Source organism: Macaca mulatta, chromosome 19, assembly GCF_049350105.2.
Source record: "Macaca mulatta isolate MMU2019108-1 chromosome 19, T2T-MMU8v2.0, whole genome shotgun sequence".
In the NCBI taxonomy this organism is placed as follows: Eukaryota; Metazoa; Chordata; class Mammalia; order Primates; family Cercopithecidae; genus Macaca; species Macaca mulatta.
Window position 1 is genome coordinate 7,344,163 of NC_133424.1, and position 21,328 is coordinate 7,365,490.

The 21,328-nt window shown below is 55.7% G+C and overlaps 2 protein-coding genes across 10 annotated transcripts; one reads left to right on the forward strand and one right to left on the reverse strand.

Moving 5' to 3' along the window:
* Positions 1–268: 268 nt before the first annotated feature.
* CRB3 (crumbs cell polarity complex component 3) lies at positions 269–2,844 on the forward strand. 2 transcript variants are annotated; one of them, XM_015122628.3, is made up of 4 exons: positions 275–390; positions 1,149–1,222; positions 2,068–2,211; positions 2,553–2,844. In XM_015122628.3, exons 1-4 carry the CDS (start codon positions 309–311, stop codon positions 2,622–2,624), a joined length of 372 nt encoding a protein of 123 aa, XP_014978114.1. In that variant the 5' UTR covers positions 275–308; the 3' UTR covers positions 2,625–2,844.
* Positions 2,811–18,869, reverse strand: DENND1C (DENN domain containing 1C). 8 transcript variants are annotated; one of them, XM_077979593.1, is made up of 24 exons: positions 18,715–18,827; positions 18,164–18,265; positions 17,135–17,199; positions 17,007–17,050; positions 16,817–16,866; positions 15,567–15,686; positions 15,410–15,479; positions 13,899–13,979; positions 13,739–13,804; positions 13,595–13,648; positions 13,371–13,481; positions 12,367–12,467; positions 12,236–12,281; positions 12,014–12,115; positions 11,804–11,929; positions 9,077–9,181; positions 7,602–7,692; positions 7,465–7,505; positions 6,496–6,567; positions 5,818–5,862; positions 4,755–4,862; positions 4,486–4,553; positions 4,140–4,347; positions 2,811–4,024 (listed from the first exon to the last, which is right to left on the reverse strand). In XM_077979593.1, exons 5-24 carry the CDS (start codon positions 16,858–16,860, stop codon positions 3,410–3,412), a joined length of 2,274 nt encoding a protein of 757 aa, XP_077835719.1. In that variant the 5' UTR covers positions 16,861–16,866; positions 17,007–17,050; positions 17,135–17,199; positions 18,164–18,265; positions 18,715–18,827; the 3' UTR covers positions 2,811–3,409. The 8 variants fall into 8 exon arrangements, with proteins under 8 accessions (XP_077835719.1, XP_077835720.1, XP_014978119.3 ...); XM_077979594.1 differs by having other exon boundaries at positions 18,164–18,228; positions 18,443–18,812; XM_015122633.3 differs by lacking the exon at positions 18,164–18,265 and having other exon boundaries at positions 18,715–18,869.
* Between the last annotated feature and the right edge of the window lie 2,459 nt (positions 18,870–21,328).

A 21,328-nucleotide genomic window follows, 5' to 3' on the forward strand; every position in this document is an offset into this window, starting at 1 on the left:
CGCCCTCGCCCGTCCACCCTACCCGTCCCGTCGCCTTCCTTTCCCCAGCCCAGGAACGCGCTCCTAGGAGTTAATCTTTAATCGCTGACCTCTGGCGGCTGGGGCGGGGCGGGACTCATGGGTGCCCTGGCGCCAGTTGTTTCTCCTGTGGGCCTGCGCCCGGGTCCAGACCCCGATCCCAATGCCCGGGCCTCTCTCCTTCTCCTGCCCCCAGGTGCCCCGTCGCAGGTGCCCCTGGCCGGAGATGCGGTAGGAGGGGCGCGCGCGAGAAGCCCCTTCCTCGGCGCTGCCAACCCGCCACCCAGCCCATGGCGAACCCCGGGCTGGGGCTGCTCCTGGTGCTGGGCCTGCCGTTCGTGCTGGCCCGCTGGGGCCGAGTCTGGGGGCAAAGTAGGTACCAGCTGAGAGCTCTGGGGGGAGGGGTCCGGATTCCTGGATCTCTGCTGGGGACGTGGCTTAGAAGCGCTGGGTATCTGGGGCACAGAGAGGGTCAAGAATTGGGAAGCGGGCAAGAAATACCTTGGGGAGGGGTCTACAGGGTTAGGGCTCAGGGAGATTAAGATTTCTAGTTTCTTCCTTGGACCCTGGGAGGTGGTCTAGGAGACCTGAGTTCCTGAGCCAGGTGGAATTGTGTGTTGTAGTGGGGGCTCCTAAGTAGGACTTGGTGGGAGGTAAGGGCTGTGTACCTGAGTCCTGGCATAGTGCAGGTGTTTTGGGTGAACTGGGAGCTGGGAGGAGGCCTGCCGAGCCCGGTCGACCCGGTTGGCTGAAGGTGTAGACCCCAGCCATTCAGTCTTAGATTTGTTTTGGGAGCCTGGGGGGAGGTGTGAGTCAGACACTCCAGGGAAAAGCTAGGCCCGCCCAGATCCTTAAGGGCCCAGGGCCGGGTGGTGAGTGGGGGAGGGTTGGACTTCCGGACACCCTACTGGGCTCTGCTGGGCTGGGTGGGGGGGGGTGTCCGGAGGAGCAAACACCCGAGGGACAGGTCCTGCCTGCAAGGCGCCCACTGTCTCTGTGCGAATGAAAGGCAGAGTTTGAATTGGGACTTGCTGGGAGGAGGTGAAGGGGAATGACCAAAGCAGGTGCCCATGGCGGGGATGGGAGAGAAAGATGGAGACTGATTTAGTCTCTGCCTTCAACCTCCACAGGATTGGCCTCTTCTGCATATGACAGTAGCACTGTTGTGCCTTCACCCACCAGCTCCAGCTCCAATGGCAACTTGGTGAGTTGGAGGTATATGTGGGAAGATGGCAGCAAGGATGTTATCCAGGGGCCACACATACAGCATGTAGAGAGGACTAGACACCCCCTTCCCCCAGAGGTGGCAGGTCAGGGTGGCTTTGGAGAGCTCTAAGTAGGAGAGACCTGAAGTCTTAGACCAGGAAGACTAGGAGACCCTAGAGGGAGTGGGCAGGAACACTGTAGCTGTCAGATGTGGGGGCTCAGGAACTCCACATGCCTCTCAGGTGGGTGAGGAAGCAAGGAGCCCAGACTTGGTAGACATGATGAAAGCAGGAGTCCCGGCTGGGTGCGGTGGCTCACATATGTAATCCTAGCACCTTGGGAGGCTGAGGCAGGCAGATCATGAGGTCAGGAGTTTGAGACCAGCCTGGCCAACATGGTGAAACCCCATCTCTACTAAAAATACAAAAAATTAGCCAGGCAGGGTGGCACACGTGTGTAATCCCAGCTACTCAGGAGGCTGAGGCAGGGATAATCACTTGAGCCTAGGAGGGGGAGGTTGCAGGGAGCTGAGATCGTGACACTGCACTCCAGCCTGGGCGACAGAGCAAGACTCTGTCTCAAAAAAAAAAAAAAAAAAGCCCAAGTCCCAGACATGGCAGGTGCTTGCAAGGGGTGTCCCAGACATGGCAGGTGGTGGGGAGCCTTAGCACCCCAGATAAGGTAGGTAGGGATTCAGGAAGCCCCAGTGTGGGGATCAGATCACCAAAAGTGGCAGATATGTGTGTGTGTTGTGGGTTGGGGGTTGTTGAGGGGGGTGCAATTCAGGTGGAGGTGGACAGGCTACCCAGGCTCAGGTGATTCACCCCTGTCCCCTCTCTGAAGTCTCAGGAGGCCATCACTGCTATCATTGTGGTCTTCTCCATCCTGGCCATCTTGCTCCTGGCTGTGGGGCTGGCACTGTTGGTGTGGAAGCTTCGGGAGAAGCGGCAGACGGAGGGCACCTACCGGCCCAGCAGCGAGGAGCAGGTGGGTGCCCGTGTGCCACCGACCCCCAACCTCAAGTTGCCGCCGGAAGAGCGGCTCATCTGAACGCTGGGGCCTGCTGCAGTCACCAACACTGCCCAGGACTGCGGGGTGCTGGCTTGTACACTGCAGCTGCCATGGAGACACCAGCCTCTGATGGCTCAGGAGGACTTGTGGGGAGAGGCTGGGGGCACCCACCTGGTGGGCTCTGTGCAGCATGTTGCCTCTGCTTGGCTGTGCCTGCAGCTCAGGGTGCTGGGGCTCGGGACCCACCTCCCTGCTTGCGGAACCAACTTTTCTCTGTGTGTCCTGCAGGCTCCACAGCCCCCTCTCCTTTCTTTCAGTTCTCCCATGCAGCTGAGGCCCGGGCCCCTCAGGACTCCAAGGAGACGGTGCGGGGCTGCCTGCCCATCTAGGTCCCCTCTCCTGCATCTGTCTCCCTTCATTGCTGTATGACCTTGGGGAAAGGCAGTGCCCTCTCTGGGCAGTCAGATCCACCCAGTGCTTAAGAATAGCAGGGAAGAAGGTACTTGAAGACTCTGCCCCTGAGGTCAGGAGAGGATGGGGCTATTCACTTTTATATATGTATATAAAATTAGAAGTAAGATGTAATAAAAGCTTTATTGGTGTGTTTGAGCTGGTGGGAGCATTAGCTGAGATGGAAGTGACGAATGCCGAGAGGAATTGTAAGGTTGCTGGGATTCTAGAGGACCAGGAGGCTTCCTGGAATTCCCCGCTACGACTCAGTTAGAGAGGCTGCCCTTGGAGGGACAGAGGTGGGTGGGATGGATTTCTGAGCAGAATGAGGGCACCAGAGAAATTCACCAGGAAAAAACCAGCTTTGGGCTCCTGTGGCTTTACTGAGGGACTGGGGTCTCTCCTGGACCCCTGATTCTTTTTTTTTTTTTTTTTTTTTTTTGAGACGGAGTCTCGCTCTGTCGCCCAGGCTGGAGTGCAGTGGCACAATCTCGGCTCACTGCAAGCTCCGCCTCCCGGGTTCACGCCATTCTCCTGCCTCAGCCTCCCGAGTAGCTGGGACTACAGGCACCCACAACCGCGCCCGGCTAATTTTTTGTATTTTTAGTAGAGACGGGGTTTCACCGTGGTCTCGATCTCCTGACCTTGTGATCCGCCCACCTCGGCCTCCCAAAGTGCTGGGATTACAGGCGTGAGCCACCGCGCCCGGCCGGACCCCTGATTCTTAACCCTCAAAGCACTTCTTAAGATCAGCGACTCTGGGCCGGCTGCTGGGCTGGAGCTTTTGCCAGTTGCTGGTGGGTGTAGCAGGGGAATTCGGGGCTCCTGGTTCCTTGAGTGGCTGGAGGTGAGCGTGCTCTGCTAGCAGGGCCTTGGGAGACTGGGCTCTGGGGTCCTCCAGAGAACTGGGGTCTGAGGAAGGATCAAGGGGCTGGGACGTCCAGGCTATATCAAAGTTGGGCTTTGTGGGGGCCAGAATTTGGGGGCTTTCTGGAGGGCTGGGCTCAGTGGGTGCAGTGGACAGCCAGGAAGCGGGGTTTTCCTGGGTTCTAGAATCTTCAGCTGCCTTGTGGGAAGGGGCGAGATGAAGAATTAGGGGCTCTGTGAGAGGAGAGGGTTCGGGGTCCCCTCGGCTGCTTGCGTCTGCAGAAGCTGTTGAGGACTGGGATGGAGAGATGATTTCTTGGTCGGACTCTGAGGGTATTAGCTGGGACCTAGGGTCCTTTGAAGAGCTGGTGGCATCCAAAGATGAGGTGCTTTGCAGGGATGGCAGGGACAGGGGCTGGGGCTCTGGCTCTGGTAGTTTCGTATCGTCTGGTTGCCATCTTGGTATGTTAGGCTAGGTGGGATGGATGGGGAAGTTGTGGCTTTTAGATGGCAGAGGGGCTGGCAAGTTGGATGGACCATTAGGGGAAGACTTGGGGCGGGGTTGGGGGAGTGGGCGAGGCTCTCACCAGGCTGAAGCAGCTGTCCAGGTCTCCTCTGTGACAGCAGTCTAAACTCTGGCTCGGTCTCAGGCTGCCTGCACTCTTGGCTCCCACGCTAAGGCTGTCCAGAATCTCGCTCAACAAATCCAGTTCTTCTCCAGACCCTAAGAAGCTGCCGTCCAGAGCTTCTTCTGCCCACGGGCACCCCTCATCCTCAGGACTCAGAGGGGGTGTCCTGGGTGAGGATGGGCAGCCTCAGATATTTGCCCGAGACCCCCCCAGCCCTGGTCAGGCTGCTCTGGAGTTTGGGGACCCTCTTCCCCATCAGTCCTGTCCTCCCACTTTCAACACCGCTGTTCCCTTTTAGCCTTACCCCACCCCTGGGGGCTCGGAAGGTCCCTCTTCCAGCTGGCGTCTCCTGCTGGGGCGAAGGGGCCGGTTCTGCAAAGGGTGGGGGTGATAGGACCTCAGGAGACTGCAGAATCAGGGGGCTGAGGCTTGCTAAAGGAGGGTGAGTGTGAAGTGGGTGCCACATATTAGGGAAGCTGAAGAAGGAGGTGAGATGTCTGGATGGGGACTGGGATGGGTGGAGGATTCAGTGATAATTCCAGGTGTGTGCATGGCGGGAGGGGGTGCTCTCACCTGTCCAAAGTGCCGAGTGATTGGGAGGCGTTGCTGCAGGCGGTCTGAGCGGCTGGTAAGGGCTGGGGCCCTCAGAGAGCCCCCCCTCTGCAGGATGGAGTCCCCATCCTAGGAAGAGAATGCATGAACTGGGAACCTCTGCCACGAAGTCTCCCCATCACCCCCTACCATTGGTCTTTAGTTAGTCTTTTTTTTTTTTTTTTTAAATGAAGCTTCACTCATGTTGCCCAGGGTGGAGTGCATGGTGCAATCTTGGCTCACTGCAACCTCTGCCTCCCTGGTTCAAGCGATTCTCGTGCCTCAGCTTCCCAAGTAGCTGGAATTACAGGCATACGCCACCATGCCCAGCTAATTCTGTATTTTTAGTAGAGATGGGGTTTCACCATGTTGGTCAGGCTGGTCTCAAACTGCTGATCTCAAGTGATCCACCTGCCTCGGCCTCCCAAAGTGGTGGGATTACAGGCGTGAGCCACCGCGCCCAGCCAGTCGTCATCTTCTTTTTTTTTTTTTTTTGAGACAGAGTCTCCCTCTATCACCCAGGCTGGAGTGCAGTGGCATGATCCCGGTTCACTGCCCTCTACCTCCTGGGTTCCAGCAATACTCGTGCCTCAGCCTCCCAAGTAGCTAGGATTACAGGTGCCCACCACCACGGCTGGCTAATTTTTGTATTTTTTAAAGTAGAGACAGGATTTCTCTATATTGGCCAGGTTGGTCTCAAACTCCTGACCTTAAGTGATCGGCTCTCCTTGGCCTCCCAAAGTGCTGGGGTTACAGGAGTGAGCCACTGCGCCCAGCCACGGTCTTCTTTTTTTTTGAGACAGGGTCTCTCTCTGTCACCCAGTCTGGTGTGCAGTGGTGCTATCTCAGCTTACTGCAACCTCCGCCTTCTGGACTCAAGCAATCCATACTCAGCTAATTTTAAAATGTTTTTTTGTAGAGACAAGGTCCCACTATATTACCCAAGCTGGTCTCAAACTCCTGGACTCAAGCGGTCCTCCTGCCTCGGCCTCCCAAAGTGCCAGGATTACAGGGGTGAGCCACTGCACCCGGCTGTTGGTCTTACCTTATACATTAGAAGGCTCTGCACCCCCTTCAAGCCACTCTTGGCCTATAAAGCAGTGGAGAGAGAATTACCCGAGGGTGGTGGGATCCTGGGCATTTGAGAGCTCAGCCTTCTGTCCCCTAAGATAGCTTTATTTTGCCATCTGCGTGTCTCAAATATGTTCACCACCCGCCATACACCACCTAAGAAGTCAATGCAAACTTTCACCCCGTTGACTAATATAAAATTAGTATTCCCGGAGGAAGGCATCCCCAAATAAAATGGGGAATGGCGAAGCAACAGGGCAAGGTGTTCCTGTCTCAAAGCTGTGAAGAATAAAATCGCATGGACAATTTTGAGCTGCAAGAACTGGCCCCAGGAAACTTCTGAGCTTGGGAGAAAAAAGGCAGAACCTGGAACTGTGGCATCCAAGGACAAAGAATGTTTGCCGGTGAATCTTGGCTGTCAATTTTACAGGGGGGTGGGGGGTAGGATTCCAACAAAAATGAGTATAGTAAATAAAAAAATAAAAGGGGGAAGAGCTGTTAAGGGTTTAACTGCTGGTTCAGTTCTGATTAAATCATTTGTGTTTAAAGTGTCTGCCAGGGTCAAAATACTCCATCCTTGGGAGGTCAACATGTCCTCTGTCCCCTCCCCCTCATCACCCCAGCGAGAGTGGCCTGTCCAGCTCAGCCTCACCGAGCGATACATGTTCTTGACTGCTGGTTGGGTCTTGGCCTTGACTGAGTGCAGGAGAGCACCACCGCCTTTCTGCAGGAGAGGAAACACCAAGGGGGAGGGGCTAGGGCCAGATCCCACCTCCCCATCCCAGGTTGTGTGATGCTGATCAAGCCCCTTTCCCTCTCTGAATCTCCATTTTTTCACCTCTATAAATGAACACGATCGTAGTCATGACCCTACCTGCTGACTGTTGTGGAATTAAATTAATCCATTGAGACACACTTAAGTGTTTTTTGTTTGTTTGTTTTTGTTTCTTGAGATGGAGTCTCAAAGAACAGAGGTTTTTTTTGTTTGTTCGTTTTTGATGAAATGCAGTCTCACTCTGTCACCCAGGCTGGAGTGCAGTGGCGCCATCTCGGCTCACTGCAACCTCCGCGTCCTGGGTTCAAGCGATTCTCCTGCCTCCGCTTCCCGAGTAGCTGGGACTACAGTCGCCTGCCACCATGCCCGGCTAATTTTTGTAATTTTAGTAGAGATAGCATTTCACTATGTTGGTAGGATGGTCTCGATCTCCTGACCTTGTGATCTGCCCGTGTCAGCCTCAAACTCCTGACCTCAGGCAATTCGCCTGCCTTGGCCTCTCAAAGTGCTGGGATTACAGGCGCGAGCCACCGCGCCCAGCCAACAAGCGGTTTTTGAGACAGGGTCTTGCTCTGTCACCCAGGCTGGAGTGCAGTGGCACGATCTCGGCTCACTACAACCTCCACCTCCTGGGGCTCAAGCCATCCTTCTACCTTAGCCTCCCGAGTAGCTGGGACTACAGCCACACCTAGTTAATTTTTTTTTTTTTTTTAATTTAGTAGAGATGGGGTTTCGCCGTGTTGTCCTGGCTGGTCTCAAACTTCTGGTCTCAGCAATCCTGTCTCCACCTCCCAATGTGTTGGGTTTACAGGCCTAAGCCAAAGCCTATTGTTTTGGTGATCTTACCTTTAGATTGTCTGCCCAGAGCTGATAGGATCGAATGGTCCCTGGGGTAAGGAGAGAGTGTGGTGGTCACCAAAGTCTGGCTGAGGCTGGGGGTGCTGGTGGGTGGGGGGGACCCAGGGGCTGGACTCAGGGCTCACCTGAGGAGGCCCCGCAGCCGGTGATCTCCTGCTCGAATTGATCTGAGAAGCCCTCCCCATTGTTGAGCTTCTCCAGTCGGGCTTCGATGAACTGGGGTGGGGGACAGTAAATCAGAAGCAGCAGGAGACACATCGGAATGCCAGCACTTTGCAGCCTGCCTGCTATCAAGATGTAGAAGCCATCTCTGGCCTCCAGCCTGCCCACCCCCAAGCACCTGGGAAACTGGAGCCCACTTTATTTTTTATTATTATTTTTTGAGACGGAGTCTCACTCTGTCACCCAGGCTGGAGTGCAGTGGCAAGATCTCAGCTCACTGCAAGCTCTGCCTCCCCGGTTTAAGTGATTCTCCTGCCTCAACCTCCCAAGTAACTGGGATTACAGGGGTGCACCACCATGCCCAGCTAACTTTTATATTGTTTGTAGAGACATGGTTTCCCCATGTTGGCCAGGCTGGTTTTGAACTCCTGACCTCAGGTGATCTGCCTGCCCTGGGCTCCCAAAGTGCTGAGATTATAGGCGTGAGCCACTGCCCCCAGACCAGAGCCCACTTTAGGAACCAGAGATCCCACCTTCTCCTCTCTCCCCAAGTCAGGACCTGTCCCCAGGGACCAAGCCCCGCCTCTTTCAGGGACCCAGAAATTGATTTCTGCCTCCTCTAGACCTACCCACCTGCTCTCAGTGAGCCAAGAGTAGGTTGACCCCATCTTTAGGGATCTTGTGGTCCAAGCTACCTTCTCCCAGGGGCCTAGAAGTCCAGTCCCACCTGCCACCCCTCCCCCCATATCCCTAGGACTCAGGAAATCCTGGGATTTCACAGTCAGGACCTGTCCCCTCTGGAGTCCAGCTCGGGCCACCACCCCAGTCCCAGAAAGTTACCTGCTTAGGGACCTGGGATTTGGTTCCACCCTGATTTCTCTCACGGACCTAGGAGTAGGTGTTGTCCTCCAGGAACCCAGGAGTTGGGGGCTCCCATGTTTTTGTTTTGTTTTGTTTTATTTGAGACAGAGTCTCGCTCTGTCATCCAGGCTGGAGTGCAGTGGCATGATCTCGGCTCACTGCAACCTCTGCCTCCCGGGTTCATGTGATTCTCCTGCCTCAGCCTCCTGAGCTGGAATTACAGGCGCACCCCATCACGCCCAGCTAATTTTTTAATTTTTAGTAGAGACAGGGTTTCACCATGTTGGTCAGGCTGGTCTCGAACTCCTGACCTTGTGATCTGCCTGCCTTGGCCTCCCAAAGTGCTGGGATTACAGGCATGAGCCACCGTGCCCGGCCGGGGCTCCTATCTTTAGGAATCCAGGAGTTCAGTCCTTCCCCACTTGGGAACCCTGGAGTAGGGGATCCTGCTGGACTGTCTACAGCGATACCCTCAGGGACCCAGGAGTCTGCCCTCAACCCTGCCAGTTCAGACAAGCCCTCGGAGTCTCAGCAGTCCACCTCCAGCCCCAGCTGGACCCTCAGGGCTCTGGCATACCTGTTTGAACAGCTGCAGGTGCACAGCCCGCCGGTGGAAGGCCTGCAGAGGTGCCCCAGGCTTCTGGGCCAAGAAGGCTTCCTCACTGAAGGTCACTGGCTGGCCCTGGAAGAAGCGTTGGAGTTCTGAGCTCCCTGCGGTGTTCCTGGCCCTCCCTCATTCTACTATATATTTAGGTAGCAAACATTGATTAGGCACCTGCTGTGTGTCTGACCCTGTGTGGGGCCTCGTGGATGGCAGGGAGGACTTAAGCTGTTTTGTTGTTGTTGTTTGTTTTGTTTGTTTGTTTTGTTTTTTGAGACAGAGTCTCACTCTCTCGCCTGGCTGGGATGCAGTGGCGCAATCTCAGCTCACTGCAACCTCCGCCTCCAGGGTTCAAGCGATTCTCCTGCCTCAGCCTCCTGAGTAGCTGGGACTACAGGCACGTGCCACCACTCCCAGCTAATTTTTGTATTTTTAGTCGAGATGGGGTTTCACCATGTTGGCCAGGATGGTCTCGATCTCTAGACCTTGTGATCCACCCGCCTCAGCCTCCCAAAGTGCTGGGATTACAGGTGTGAGCCACCGTGCCTGGCCCTGTTTTTTTTTTTTCATTTCTTTTTTTGAGTCAGGGTCTCACTCTGTCACCCACGCTGGAGTGCAGTGGTGTGATCTTGGTTCACTGCAACATCTACCTCCTGAGCTCAAGCGATCCTCCCACCTCAGCCTCTCAAGTCGCTGGGACTATAGGTGCACGCCACTATGCCCGGCTAATTTTTGCAGTTTTTGTAGAGACGGGGTCTCACTATGTTTCCCACACTGGTCCGAACTCCTGGGCTCAAGCAATCCACCCACCTTGGCCTCTCAAAGTGCAGGGATTACAGGGTGAGTCACCCACCCGGCTGATTTAAGTGTTTATCTTGAGTAAGGTGGAAGACCTGCAGGGCTGTGGGCAGGGGAGGGAAATGATCTGACTCAGGTGTTCACAGGTGACCTCTGGTCACTTCGGGGAGGACAGACTCTGGGAGATAAAGCAGAAAGCTGCTTGCAGGGGGCCGGGCACGGTGGATCACACCTGTAATTCCAGCACTCTGGGAGGATGAGGTGGGTGGGTCACCTGAGGTCTGGAGTTTGAGACCAGCCTGGCTAACATGGTGAAACCCCATCTGTACTAAAAATACAAAAATTAGCCAGCGTGGTGGCACATGCCTGTAATCTCAGCTATTCGGGAGGCTGAGGCAGGAGAATTGCTTGAACCTGGGAGGCGGAGGTTGCAGTGAGCTGAGATTGTGCCACTGCACTCCAGCCTGGGCAAGAGAGCAAGACTCTGTCTCAAAAAGAAAAGAAAGAAAGAAGGCGGCTGCTTGTGGAGGAGTCCCAGGGGAGAGATCAGTGCATTAATTTTAGGCAAACAACGACAGGGTCCCGGCCAGGGTGGAGACAGAGGAAGTGGGTGGTCTGTGTGCAGATTTGGGATGCAGCGATGACGAGAACGTCAGATGCTCAAGTGATACTGGACCCCCCGCCCCGCCCCAGCAATTTTATAGCTTGGTTGTGCAAAACAGGGGAGGGCGCTTCAGAGATCGAGGCCCTGGCTTCAACATTCACCCACTGTGGGACTTCTCCAAAGCCTTGGTTTCCTCATATGGAAAATGGGACTATTGCAGTATCCATCTCAAAATGTCATGAGCATTAAATGAGATAATAGCAGCAGTAGGAGCTAGCATTTATTGAGTGCTTGCTGTATGCCAGGTATGATTCAAAGTGCTGGGAAGATGCTGATTCACTGATTCTAATATCCTTTTGGGTGGTACTATCGGGGTCCCATTTTACAGAGGGGCAAACAGAGGTACAAAGTAAGCACTCCATTAATGCTACCTATCATTATTATTATTATTATTGTTTTTTTGTTGTTTTTTTTTTTGAGACGGAGTCTCGCTCTGTCGCCCAGGCTGGAGTGCAGTGGCCAGATCTCAGCTCACTGCAAGCTCCCCCTCCCGGGTTTACGCCATTCTCCTGCCTCAGCCTCCCGAGTATCTGGGACTACAGGCCCCCGCCACCACGCCCGGGTAGTTTTTTGTATTTTTTTTTTTTTTTAGTAGAGACGGGGTTTCACCGTGTTACCCAGGATGGTCTCAATCTCCTGACCTCGTGATCCGCCCGTCTCGGCCTCCCAAAGTGCTGGGATTACAGGCTTGAGCCACTGCGCCCGGCCTCATTATTTTTTTAATTAAAAAAATAGAGATGGTGGCCGGGCATGGTGGTTCACACCTGTAATTCCAGAACTTTGGGAGCCCGATGTGGGCAGATCACCTGAGGTCAGGAGTTCGAGACCAGCCTGGCCAACACGGAGAAACTCCGTTTTTACTAAAATTACAAAAATTAGCTGGGCGTGGTGGTGCGCACCTGTAGTCCCAGTTATTGGGGAGTCTGAGGCGGGAGAATCGCTTGAACCCCAGAGGTGGAGGTTGCAATGAGCCGAGATCATGCCACTGCACTCCAGCCTGGGCGACAGAGTGAAACTCCGTCTCAAAAACAAACAAACAAACAACAGATTGGGGGGGTCTCACTGTGTTGCTCAGGCTGGTCTTGAACTTCTGGGCTCAAGCAATTCTCCCATCTCGGCCTCCCAAAGTGTTGGGATTACAGGCGTGAGCCACTGCGTCCGGCCATCTACCGTACCTATCATTATATTACGATTCATTCAGGAACCCACGAGCTCTCTCCCGCAACGGCCCCGCTGCTCACCGGGCTGCAGACGAGTGCATCGCGGTACCCTCCGAAGAGCAGGGCCTGGGCTTTGAGGAAGAGACGAGACACCCCTTCCCCGGGGGCCAGGGCGACCTTCCTGAGTCGGAGCCTCAGCAGGGACACCTGAAGCACAAGGGAGTGGCCCTGAGTGGGCAGGTGTGGGGCCCTCGCCTCCCGGGGCAGGAAGGTGGGAGGGGCGACACTGACCACGTCTGGAGGCAGCGCCTGCACATCGTTAAATGTTGTCTCCAAAGTATTGGCGTCGACGTTCAGCACCACGACGTCCTCCAGAGCTTTTTCTCGTACTCTCTGCGGAAAAGCGGGGCCGGCGGCTCAGAGTCCGAGAGTCCTTGGCAGAGGAGGGCATCTGGGGATGTAGAGGGAGGGGGAACCCTCACATCCCCGCCGTCTGGGTGGATACGCGCTCACCTCGGCGAGACTGGCGTGCACTCCAATGAGGTAGGGCATGGGCGCGCTGCGGACCAAGGGGACGGGGTCATGCAGGCACCGCCTCCAGGGCCTGCCCCCAGGCCCGGCCCCTCCCAGCTTCCCTCGCTCACCAGCAGTAGTCCAGCAGGTGTGGGGGTAGCGTGGGGATCAGCACGTGCTCCCAGCGCATGGGGTACAGGAGCGCGCAGGACGCGTGGACGCACGAGGTCAGCTGGGGGGCAATGGCGGGGCGTGAAGTCATGGCCTGGACCCTCTAGCGCGGGGGTCTCTTCCAGCTGCATTTCCCACGTCCCCAGTCTCCTGTTCCCCCTTCCCATCCACTGCTGGGTAATGAGTGACAACTCGAACCCCTTTAGAAATCATGTGGAGACCAGGAATTTGGCCACTTAACAGTGCTTTAAGCAGGTGAAGCCAGGACTCATCCCGTCCTGATCCCTCTCTCTAAGAGGCGCAGTTAATAGGCAACAGCCCTGAGTCTTCCCGCACACAGGTGGAGCAAGGACTGAGCCTCCACGCACTCCACCCCGAAATAGGTGGAGCTATGATGTAGCCCGCCCTTGTCCCGCCCCTAGGGGTGGAGCCACCACCTAACCCCACCCGAAGAGGTGGAGCTGGAATGCAATCATTCGGCCCCACCCCTAGGGGTGGAGCCAGTCTCCGCCTCTGCCTTTGACCCTGGGTCTCGGGGTCCCTGGCAGTATGGGTCTCTAGTTGTTATCTGAGTCCCTGTGTTCCTAGGTCCCTGGGTATTCGGGTCCCTGGGTTCCTGGATCTCTGAGTCCCTGAGTCCCTGGGTCCCTGGGTCCCCATGTGTATAGGTCCCTAGTTCTCAGTGTACCTGAGGGTCCGGAGGGGTGGAGCCAGACCTGTTGTGGCCCATAGTAGGTGGAGCCTGAGCGCGCAGTACTCCCAAAAAAGAGGAGCTGAAAGCAGCCCCCTCCCACGAGGGCGGGGCCAGAATTCAACTCTCCGAGACCGTCGAAGGGGCGGGGCCAGGGCTTCGCCCTCAGGTCTCGCGCAGTTGGGTTAGAGCCAGGAATCAGCCCCCGTTGTCCCGCCCCCAGGGGCGGAGCCAGACCCTGCTCCCACCCCGGCCCGGCGGGCCCCGCCTCACTGTGCTGAGTTTGCTGGCGGTGAGCAGGACTCTTCTCTCCGCCAGGAGCGCCGCGAACAGCGCCACGATGTTCTCGTCAGTCACGGCCACCACCAGCTCCGTTAGGTTCCTCTGAGGATCAGAGAGGTGCGCTGGGCGTGGACTGGCCCCTGGATCTTGCATCCCCGGTCCGGGTTTGGGGACCTGTTCCCATCCCCAGAGACCCCTCCCGGGTCCCCACTCACGTTCTCAGGGATGGAGGGCAGGCGGCCGGAGTCCGGGGCCACGAAGCAGGACAGCTGGTGGGGGTATTGGCAGGGGGATCAGTCAGTCAGGAGGCTGGCCTCACCTGGACCCCCGACCTTCTAGGGTCCCGGAGCCCCGCTCACCGGCTTGCTAGTTCCCGGGATAGGGGGCAGGATACCCTGCCCGCTGGAGACGGTCACTCCGCTGCCCTGGGAAAGAGGCACGATTCTGTGGTCATCAGGGCTGGGGCGCAGCCTTCCCATCCACCTAAGGTCCGGCGCCCAGGGAATGGGAGCTACTCACCAGCTCCAGCCCCACTGAGGCCTGGGGCCCAGACAGGGACTGCTGAAACAGATTTTGAAGAAGTTCCTCTGCCTCGGAGACCTGGGTGGGACGTGGAGGGGCGGGGGTGGCTGAGCCAGATGTGGGGATTGGGGATTCCGAGGGCTCTGAGTAAGCTTGAGTGGTCTGGCAGGAGCCAAGGGCTCAGGTCAGGCCTGGGAGGTTTTTTTTTTAAATTTCTTTAAAAGAAATTTAACCATCCTGGCTAACCCGGTGAAACCCCGTCTCTACTAAAAAATGCAAAAAAACTAGCCGGGCGAGGTGGCGGGCGCCTGTAGTCCCAGCTACTTCGGAGGCTGAGGCAGGAGAATGGCGTGAACACGGGAGGCGGAGCTTGCAGTGAGCTGAGATCCGGCCACTGCACTCCAGCCTGGGTGACAGGGCGAGACTCCGTCTCAAAAAAAAAAATAAAATAAAATAAAATAAATAAATAAATAAAAGAAATATAATAATAATAATAATAATAATAATAGAGACAAGGTCTAATAGAGACCAGCCCAGGCTGGTCTTGAACTCCTGGGCTCAAGGGATCCTCCTGCTTCGGCCTCCCAAAGGGCTACAATTACAGGCGTGAGCCACCGCTTCCGGCTTTTAAAATTTTTTAATTTAAATGTTTTCTTGTAGGCTGGGCGTGGTGGCTCACGCCCGTAATCCCAACCCTTTGGGAGGCTGAGGTGTGTAGATCACCTGAGGCCAGGAGCCCATGACCAGCCTGGCCAACATGGTGAAACCACGTCTCTATTAAAAGTACAAAAAAAAAAAAAAATTAGCTCGGCTGGTGGGCCAGGGTCATGCTCTGTGTCCCAGGCTGGAGTGCAGTGCTGTGATCATAGCTCACCACAGCTTCAAACTCCTGGGCTCAGGCGATCCTCCCACCTTGCTCTCCTGAGTAGCTGGGACCACAGGTGCGCGCCACCACGTGTGGCTAATTTTTCTTTTTCTTTTTTTTTTTTTTTTGAGATGGAGTTTCGCTCTTGTTGCCCAAGCTGGAGTGCAATGGCGTGATCTCGGCTCACTGCAACTTCTGCCCCCCGGGTTCAAGCGATTCTCCTGCCTCAGTCTACGAGCAGCTGGGATTACGGGCATGTGCCACCACACCCGGCTAATTTTTTTTTTTTGGTATTTTTAGTAGAGACGGGGTTTTACCATCTTGGTTAGGCCGGTCTCGAACTCCTGACCTCAGGTTATCTGCTCACCTCTTCCTCCCAAAGTGCTGGGATTACAGGTGTGAGCCACCGAACTCGGCCAATTTTTTAAAAGATTTTGTAGAGGCAGGGTTCTCACTATGTTGCCCAGCTGGTCTCAAACTCCTGGGCTCAAGCGATTCTCCCACCTCAGCCTCCCAAAATGCTGGGACTGCAGGTGTGACACAGTGTGCCCTGCCAGGCCTGGGAGATCTGAAAGGGAGGGGTTGGGAGGTTGGGGGGTGGGGGCTGGGGCTCCCACAGGAGTGAGAGAGGGGCTGGTCTCACCTGGTCCTGGGCTAGGAGGTCTCCCACCGTGTTCAGTAGCTTGTAAAACACCTCGAACCAGGGCAAGTGGCTGTGGAGAGGGGAGACACGTTCCACGAAGTGTCCCTAGGCCTCGGCCTTTCCCATCCCCCCCGCATCCAACCCCCATATCCCGCACCTGAGGATGCAGAGACAGCTCTGGGTACCCGCCCGCAGGCGGCAGAAACCAAATCTGCGGTTGCCGGCAAGGTCTGTGAGGGCGAAGGTGAAATGCTGCACGACGGGGCTGGGGGGCTCCCTGGAGTGGGAAGGGCTGTTAGAGAGACCTGGACATCCCAGCTGTCTGAGGATGTCCCCCCTCCCCCACAAAGTTCCTGGGATCCTGAGTGTATGGGTCTCTAATTGTCAGGATCCCTGCAAGCCTGGGTCCCTGGGTCTCAGAATCCCTGGGTCCCTGAATCTCTGGGTCCCTAGATCTCTGGGTCCCTAGGTCCCTGGATCTCTGCGTCCCTGGATCTTCTTGGTCCCTGGATCTCTGGGTCCCTGAGTCCCTGGGTCCTTGAGTCCCTAGGTCCTTGGGTTCCTGAGTCCCTGGATCTCTGGGTTTCTGGATCTCTGGGTCCCTGGGTCCCTGGGTCCCTGGGTCCCTGGGTCCTTGGGTCCCTGGGTCCCTGGGTCCCTGGGTCCTTGGGTCCCTGGGTCCCTGGGTCCCTGGGTCCTTGGGTCCCTGAGTCCCTGGGTCCCTGGGTTCCTGAGTCCCTGGGTCCCTGAGTTTCTGAGTCTTTGGGTTCCTGAGTCCTTGGATCCCTTAATCCCTGAGTCCCCGAGTCCCTGAATCCTTGAGTCCCCGAGTCCCTGAGTCTCTGGGTCCCTGGGTTCCTGAGTCCCTGAATCTGTGTGTCCCTGAGTCCCTGGGTCCCTGAGTCCCTGAGTCCTTGCATTCCTGAGTCCCTGAATCTCTATGTCTCTGAGTCCCTGGGTCCCTGGGTCCCTGAGCCCCTGAGTCCCTGGATTCCTGAGTCCCTAAATCTGTATGTCCCTGAGCCCCTGAGTCCCTGGATTCCTGAGTCCCTAAATCTGTATGTCCCTGAGCCCCTGAGTCCCTGGATTCCTGAGTAAATCTCTGTGTTCCTGAGTCCCTGGGTCCCTGGGTTCCTGAGCTCCTGGGTCCCTGGGTTCCTAGGTTCTTGAGTCCCTGGGTCCCTGGGTTCCTGAGTACCTGGATCTCTGGGTCCCTGAGTGTCTGAATCCCTGGATGCTAATGCATATAGGTCCCTAGTTCTCAGGGCTCCTGAGCACCTGAGTCTTTGAGTCTCAGGGTCCTCTGGTGTATGGGTTTCCAGATGTCTGAGTCTCTAGGTGTTGAGTCCTTGGGGCCCCTGAGAGATCTGAGTCCCTGAGTCCTTGGATCTCCCCGCCCTTCCGTACCTTTCCACATCAAAAGGGAAGCAGAATTTAGGCACCATCTGCATAGCTTCCTGGAGATGAAGAAAAGTGCAGACTGCTTGGCCACTGAGGTTGGGCACCGCCTCCCTAGGCTCCAGGTCCAAGAAACAGAGTCCCCTCCCCCTGGGGGACCGGCCCTGGCCCTGGGGGAGCAAGGAGCCAGCTTGAATACCTGGTCCCTGAAGTCTGGAGGGAACTGCCGCAGGATGGGGGGATCTGTAGAAGAGAGCAGGCCTCTAAGTTCAGTGACCCAGGCCCACCCTCCCCTCCCACTCCCTCACTCCCAGGCTCCCAACTCACCCTCCTGCAGGGAGGCGGGGCAGGCCGCTTCGAAGAACCAATCAAACACGGCAGGGGAGCCCCCTCTGTGGGATGCAGAAGGGATCCAGAGACTTGCTTCTAGGCATGTGTGGTTGTGTCTGCCGCTTTGCACACAAGCGTGGTTGTGTGTGCCTGTGCCACAAGGTGCATCGGCATGTGCATGACTCTGGGGCTCTGTGGCTGTGAGTGTGTGGTTGTGTGAGGCTGTGTGTGCAGCAGTGTTAATGGTGCACACAAGTACGGGATGGAGTGAGAAAGTGTGGCTGTGTGCGTGTGGCTGTGTGTGATTGTGTGTGGCTGAGTGCGTGGCTTGTGTGAGCAGGCAGTGAGTGTGTGTGTGATCCTGTCTGCTGTCTGCCTGAAAAGACAAGACTGTCCCCTATATCTGTGGGGTGGGACTGCATGGATATAAAGGACAGCCTGTGCAGTCTAAAGCTAAGTGAATGACATCTATCTATCTATCTATCTATCTATCTATCTATCTATCTATCTATCTAATTTTTTTGAGATGGAGTTTTGCTCTTGTCACCCAGACTGGGGTGCAGTGGCACAATCTTGGCTCACTGCAACCTCCACCCCACCCAGGAGGTTCAAGCGATTCTCCTGCCTCAGCCTCCCTGTAGCTGGGATTACAGGTGCCTACCATTATGCCCAGCTAATTTTTGTATTTTTAGTAGAGACAGGGTTTCACCATGTTGGCCAGGCTGGTCTCGAACTCCTGACCTCAGGCGATCTGCCCACCTTGACCTCCCAAAGTGCTGGGATTACAGGCATGAGCCACTGCATCTAGCCACGACATCTGTATTTTCTTGTATAGATGTGAGTGTGTGTGCCGGAGCAAGTGAATGACGTCTATATTTTCCTGTACAGCTATGAATGTCGCTGGGTAACTGCGTGGGATCCTTGTGGGCTGTCTGTGTGTCTCTGTGTGAGAGACCCCATAGAACCCTGGTGGCTGATCCCACATGTCTCATCAGAGGAAGGAGGGCAGGATACCTAGGTACTTACTGTAAGCCCTGCAATCTCTGCTTTCCTCCTCTGCCCCCATATCAAGCAGAAGATGCAGCCTTGGGCTCAAGGAGAGAGACAGGAGATCTGGAGGGAGATCAGCTACAGACACACTGTCCTGCCCAGTTGCACACACAGTCTCTGCCATGGGGCACCCCAGCACTTCACCCTCATGCTGACACAAGTCACACACGATCACCCACTCATACGAACACCCAGCCTCCCCTCTGCCCTGATCGCCCCCCGTGGGACCCCCCTGAAGCCATCACTCAGACATACCAAGGACAAAGCTCAGAGGGGTACATGCATCCACAGAGCTACAGACATAATCACAGGAGCTGAATATAGAGAGAGAGACAGGAGGGGACCGAGAGTGGCCCGTCCCAGAGTGGAGGTCATAGCGGAGGCCCGCGGAGTATCTGATTCCAGCCACCTGCCCCTCCAGGTCACTGCACCTCCCTGGCCTGCTCCAGCCCCAGCTCCCCTCTGCGCTGGCTCAGGCCTGGCCTGGGAATCTTGTACCAGAGAATGAGGGATGGGGAGACTCTTACTCAGCTCTGGATTCCATGGTCCCTGCAGGGCCAGCCCAGCGGGGCCCTCTCCCCAGGGGTCCTGGGGGCCTGTGTTTGCTGGGCCCCAAGCCGGCTCAGCTTCCTGTGTGGCTGAGAGAGGAAGTTTAACGGGTGACGTCCCCGGACAGAGGCCCTGCCCCCACCCCCTGTGAGAAACCCAGGCATCCTGCCTGCTGATTATGTTGGGGATGGGTGGGCAATAAGTAGTCAGCCTGGGAAGGCAGACCCCCAGGTCCGTCCCCGCCAGGCTGGACTGTGTCTGGTCCCCCGTATCGTGCCTCGGCCCTCGTCTCTCCTTCCCCGCTCCGCAGCAGCCAAGATTCACAATCTGTCTATTAATAAAATGCCTCCCCGTCTCTTAACTCTTTTTTCCTTGGTCCATTTGGCCTGGATGGTCACTGGTGGACCACCAGAGGGAGCCACCTGTAAAGTGGATGGTGGGGGTACCAGGGACGGCGACAAAGAGCACAAAGTACAGGCACAAGGACAGACAGACAGACACGGACAGTTACACACTGAGGAAGTCACCAGCACAGACAGACCGAGTCCAGAACAGCCAGAGACGACAGACATGGAGAGATAGGGAGTCCTATAGCTGGATCATGGTCCCAGGCTGGGCACAGTGGCTCATGTCTGTAATCCCAGCACTTTGAGAGGCTGAGGTGGGAGGATCACTTGAGCTCAGGAATTCGAGACCAGACTGGGAAACATGGCGAAACTCCGTGTCAACCAAAAACTACAAAAATTATAGCTGGGTGTGGTGGCACATACCTGTAGTCCCAGCTTACTCAGGAGTAAGGCCGGGTGCGGTGGCTCACACCTGTAATCCCAGCACTTTGGGAGGCCGAGGCGGGCAGATCACCTGAGGTCAGGAGAGCGAGACCATCCTGGCTAACACGGTGAAACCCCGTCTCTACTAAAAATACAAAAAATTAGCCGGGTGTGGTGGCGGGCGCCTGTAGTCCCAGCTGCTCTGGAGGCTGAGTTAGGAGAATGGCATGAACCCGGGAGGCAGAGCTTGCAGTGAGCCGAGATTGTGCCACTGCACTCCAGCCTGGGCGACAGAGTGAGACTCTACCTCGAAAGAAAAAAAAAACATTTTTTTGTAGAGATGGGGTTTCGCTTTATTTCCTGGTCTGGTCTTGAACTTCTGGCCTCCAGCAATCCCCTGGCCTCGGTCTTCCAAAGTGAATGGGATTACAAGTGTGAGCTACTGTGCCCAGCCGGTTTTTATTTTTTATTTTTAATTATTATTTTAGGGCCGGGCGTGGTGGCTCAAGCCTGTAATCCCAGCACTTTGGGAGGCTGAGACGGGCGGATCACAAGGTCAGGAGATCGAGACCAGCCTGGCTAATACGGTGAAACCCCGTCTCTACTAAAAAATACAAAAAACTAGCCGGGTGAGGTGGCGGGCGCCTGTAGTCCCAGCTACTCGGGAGGCTGAGGCAGGAGAATGGCGTGAGCCCGGGAGGTGGAGCTTGCAGTGAGCTGAGATGCGACCACTGCACTCCAGCCTGGGCGACAGAGCGAGACTCCGTCTCAAAAAAAAAAAAAAAAAAATTATTATTTTAAGAGATAGGGTCTCCCTCTCTCTGTCTCCTAGACTGGAGAGCAGTGGTACCATTATAGCTCAATGCAACTTCTAACTCCTTAGCTCAAATGAGCCTCCCACTTCAGCCTCTTGAGCAACTAGGATTATAGACACAGCCACCACACATGGTTAATTTTGTTGTTGTTTTTTGAGACGGAGTTTCGCTCTTGTTGCCCAGGCTGCAGTGCAATGGCATGATCTTGGCTCACTGCAACCTCCGCCTCCCTGGTTCAAGCGATTCTCCTGCCTCAGCCTCCCTAGTAGCTGAGATTATAGGCACCCATAACCATGTCCGGCTTATTTTTGTATTTTTAGTAGAGACAGAGTTTCACCACGTGGCCAGGCTGGTCTGGAACTCCTGATCTGAGGTGGTCCACCCACCTCAGCCTCCCGAAGTGCTGGGATTACAGGTGTGAGCCACGGCACCTAGCTTTTTTATTTTTATTTTTTATTTTTTTTTTAGAGACAGGGTCTCCATCTGTTGCCCTGGCTGGAGTGCAGTGGTGCGATCATAGCTCACTGTCGTCTGGAACTCCTGGGCTCATGTTATCCTCCCATCCCAGCCTTCCAGGGAGCTAGGACTACAGCAACGTGCCATGACACCCAGCTAACTTCTTAGAACAATTTTCATAGAGACAGCGTCTTGCTATGTTGCCTAGGGTGGTCTCAAACTCCTGGCCTCAAGTGATCTTCGTGCTTCAGCCTCCCAAAGTCCTGGGATTACAGGTGTGAGCTACAGTACCTGGCTGAGTCAGTAGCATTAATCTTCAAATCTCTCACTTGCTGGGACTCCTGCTTTTGTCCTCACTTCTTCTCTGACTCTGATCCTCTGTCTCCCTCTTATAAAGACGCTTGTAGGCCGGGCGCGGTGGCTCAAGCCTGTAATCCCAGCACTTTGGGAGGCCGAGACGGGTGGATCACGAGGTCAGGAGATCGAGACCATCCTGGCTAACACGGTGAAACCCCGTCTCTACTAAAAATACAAAAAACTAGCCGGGCGAG

Bases quoted from the DNA above. Each gene is read 5' to 3' on its own strand.
- CRB3 (XM_015122628.3), top strand. From the start codon at position 309: ATGGCGAACCCCGGGCTGGGGCTGCTCCTGGTGCTGGGCCTGCCGTTC. The intron at 391-1,148 runs GTAGGTACCAGC...CAACCTCCACAG, and splicing joins GGGCCGAGTCTGGGGGCAAA to GATTGGCCTCTTCTGCATAT. The intron at 1,223-2,067 runs GTGAGTTGGAGG...CCCTCTCTGAAG, and splicing joins CCAGCTCCAATGGCAACTTG to TCTCAGGAGGCCATCACTGC.
- DENND1C (XM_015122633.3), bottom strand. The intron at 13,649-13,738 runs GTGAGCGGGGCT...TACCCCCACCAG, and splicing joins TCCCGGGAACTAGCAAGCCG to CTGTCCTGCTTCGTGGCCCC. The intron at 7,693-9,076 runs GTATGCCAGAGC...CCCCCACCCCAG, and splicing joins ACCTGCAGCTGTTCAAACAG to TTCATCGAAGCCCGACTGGA.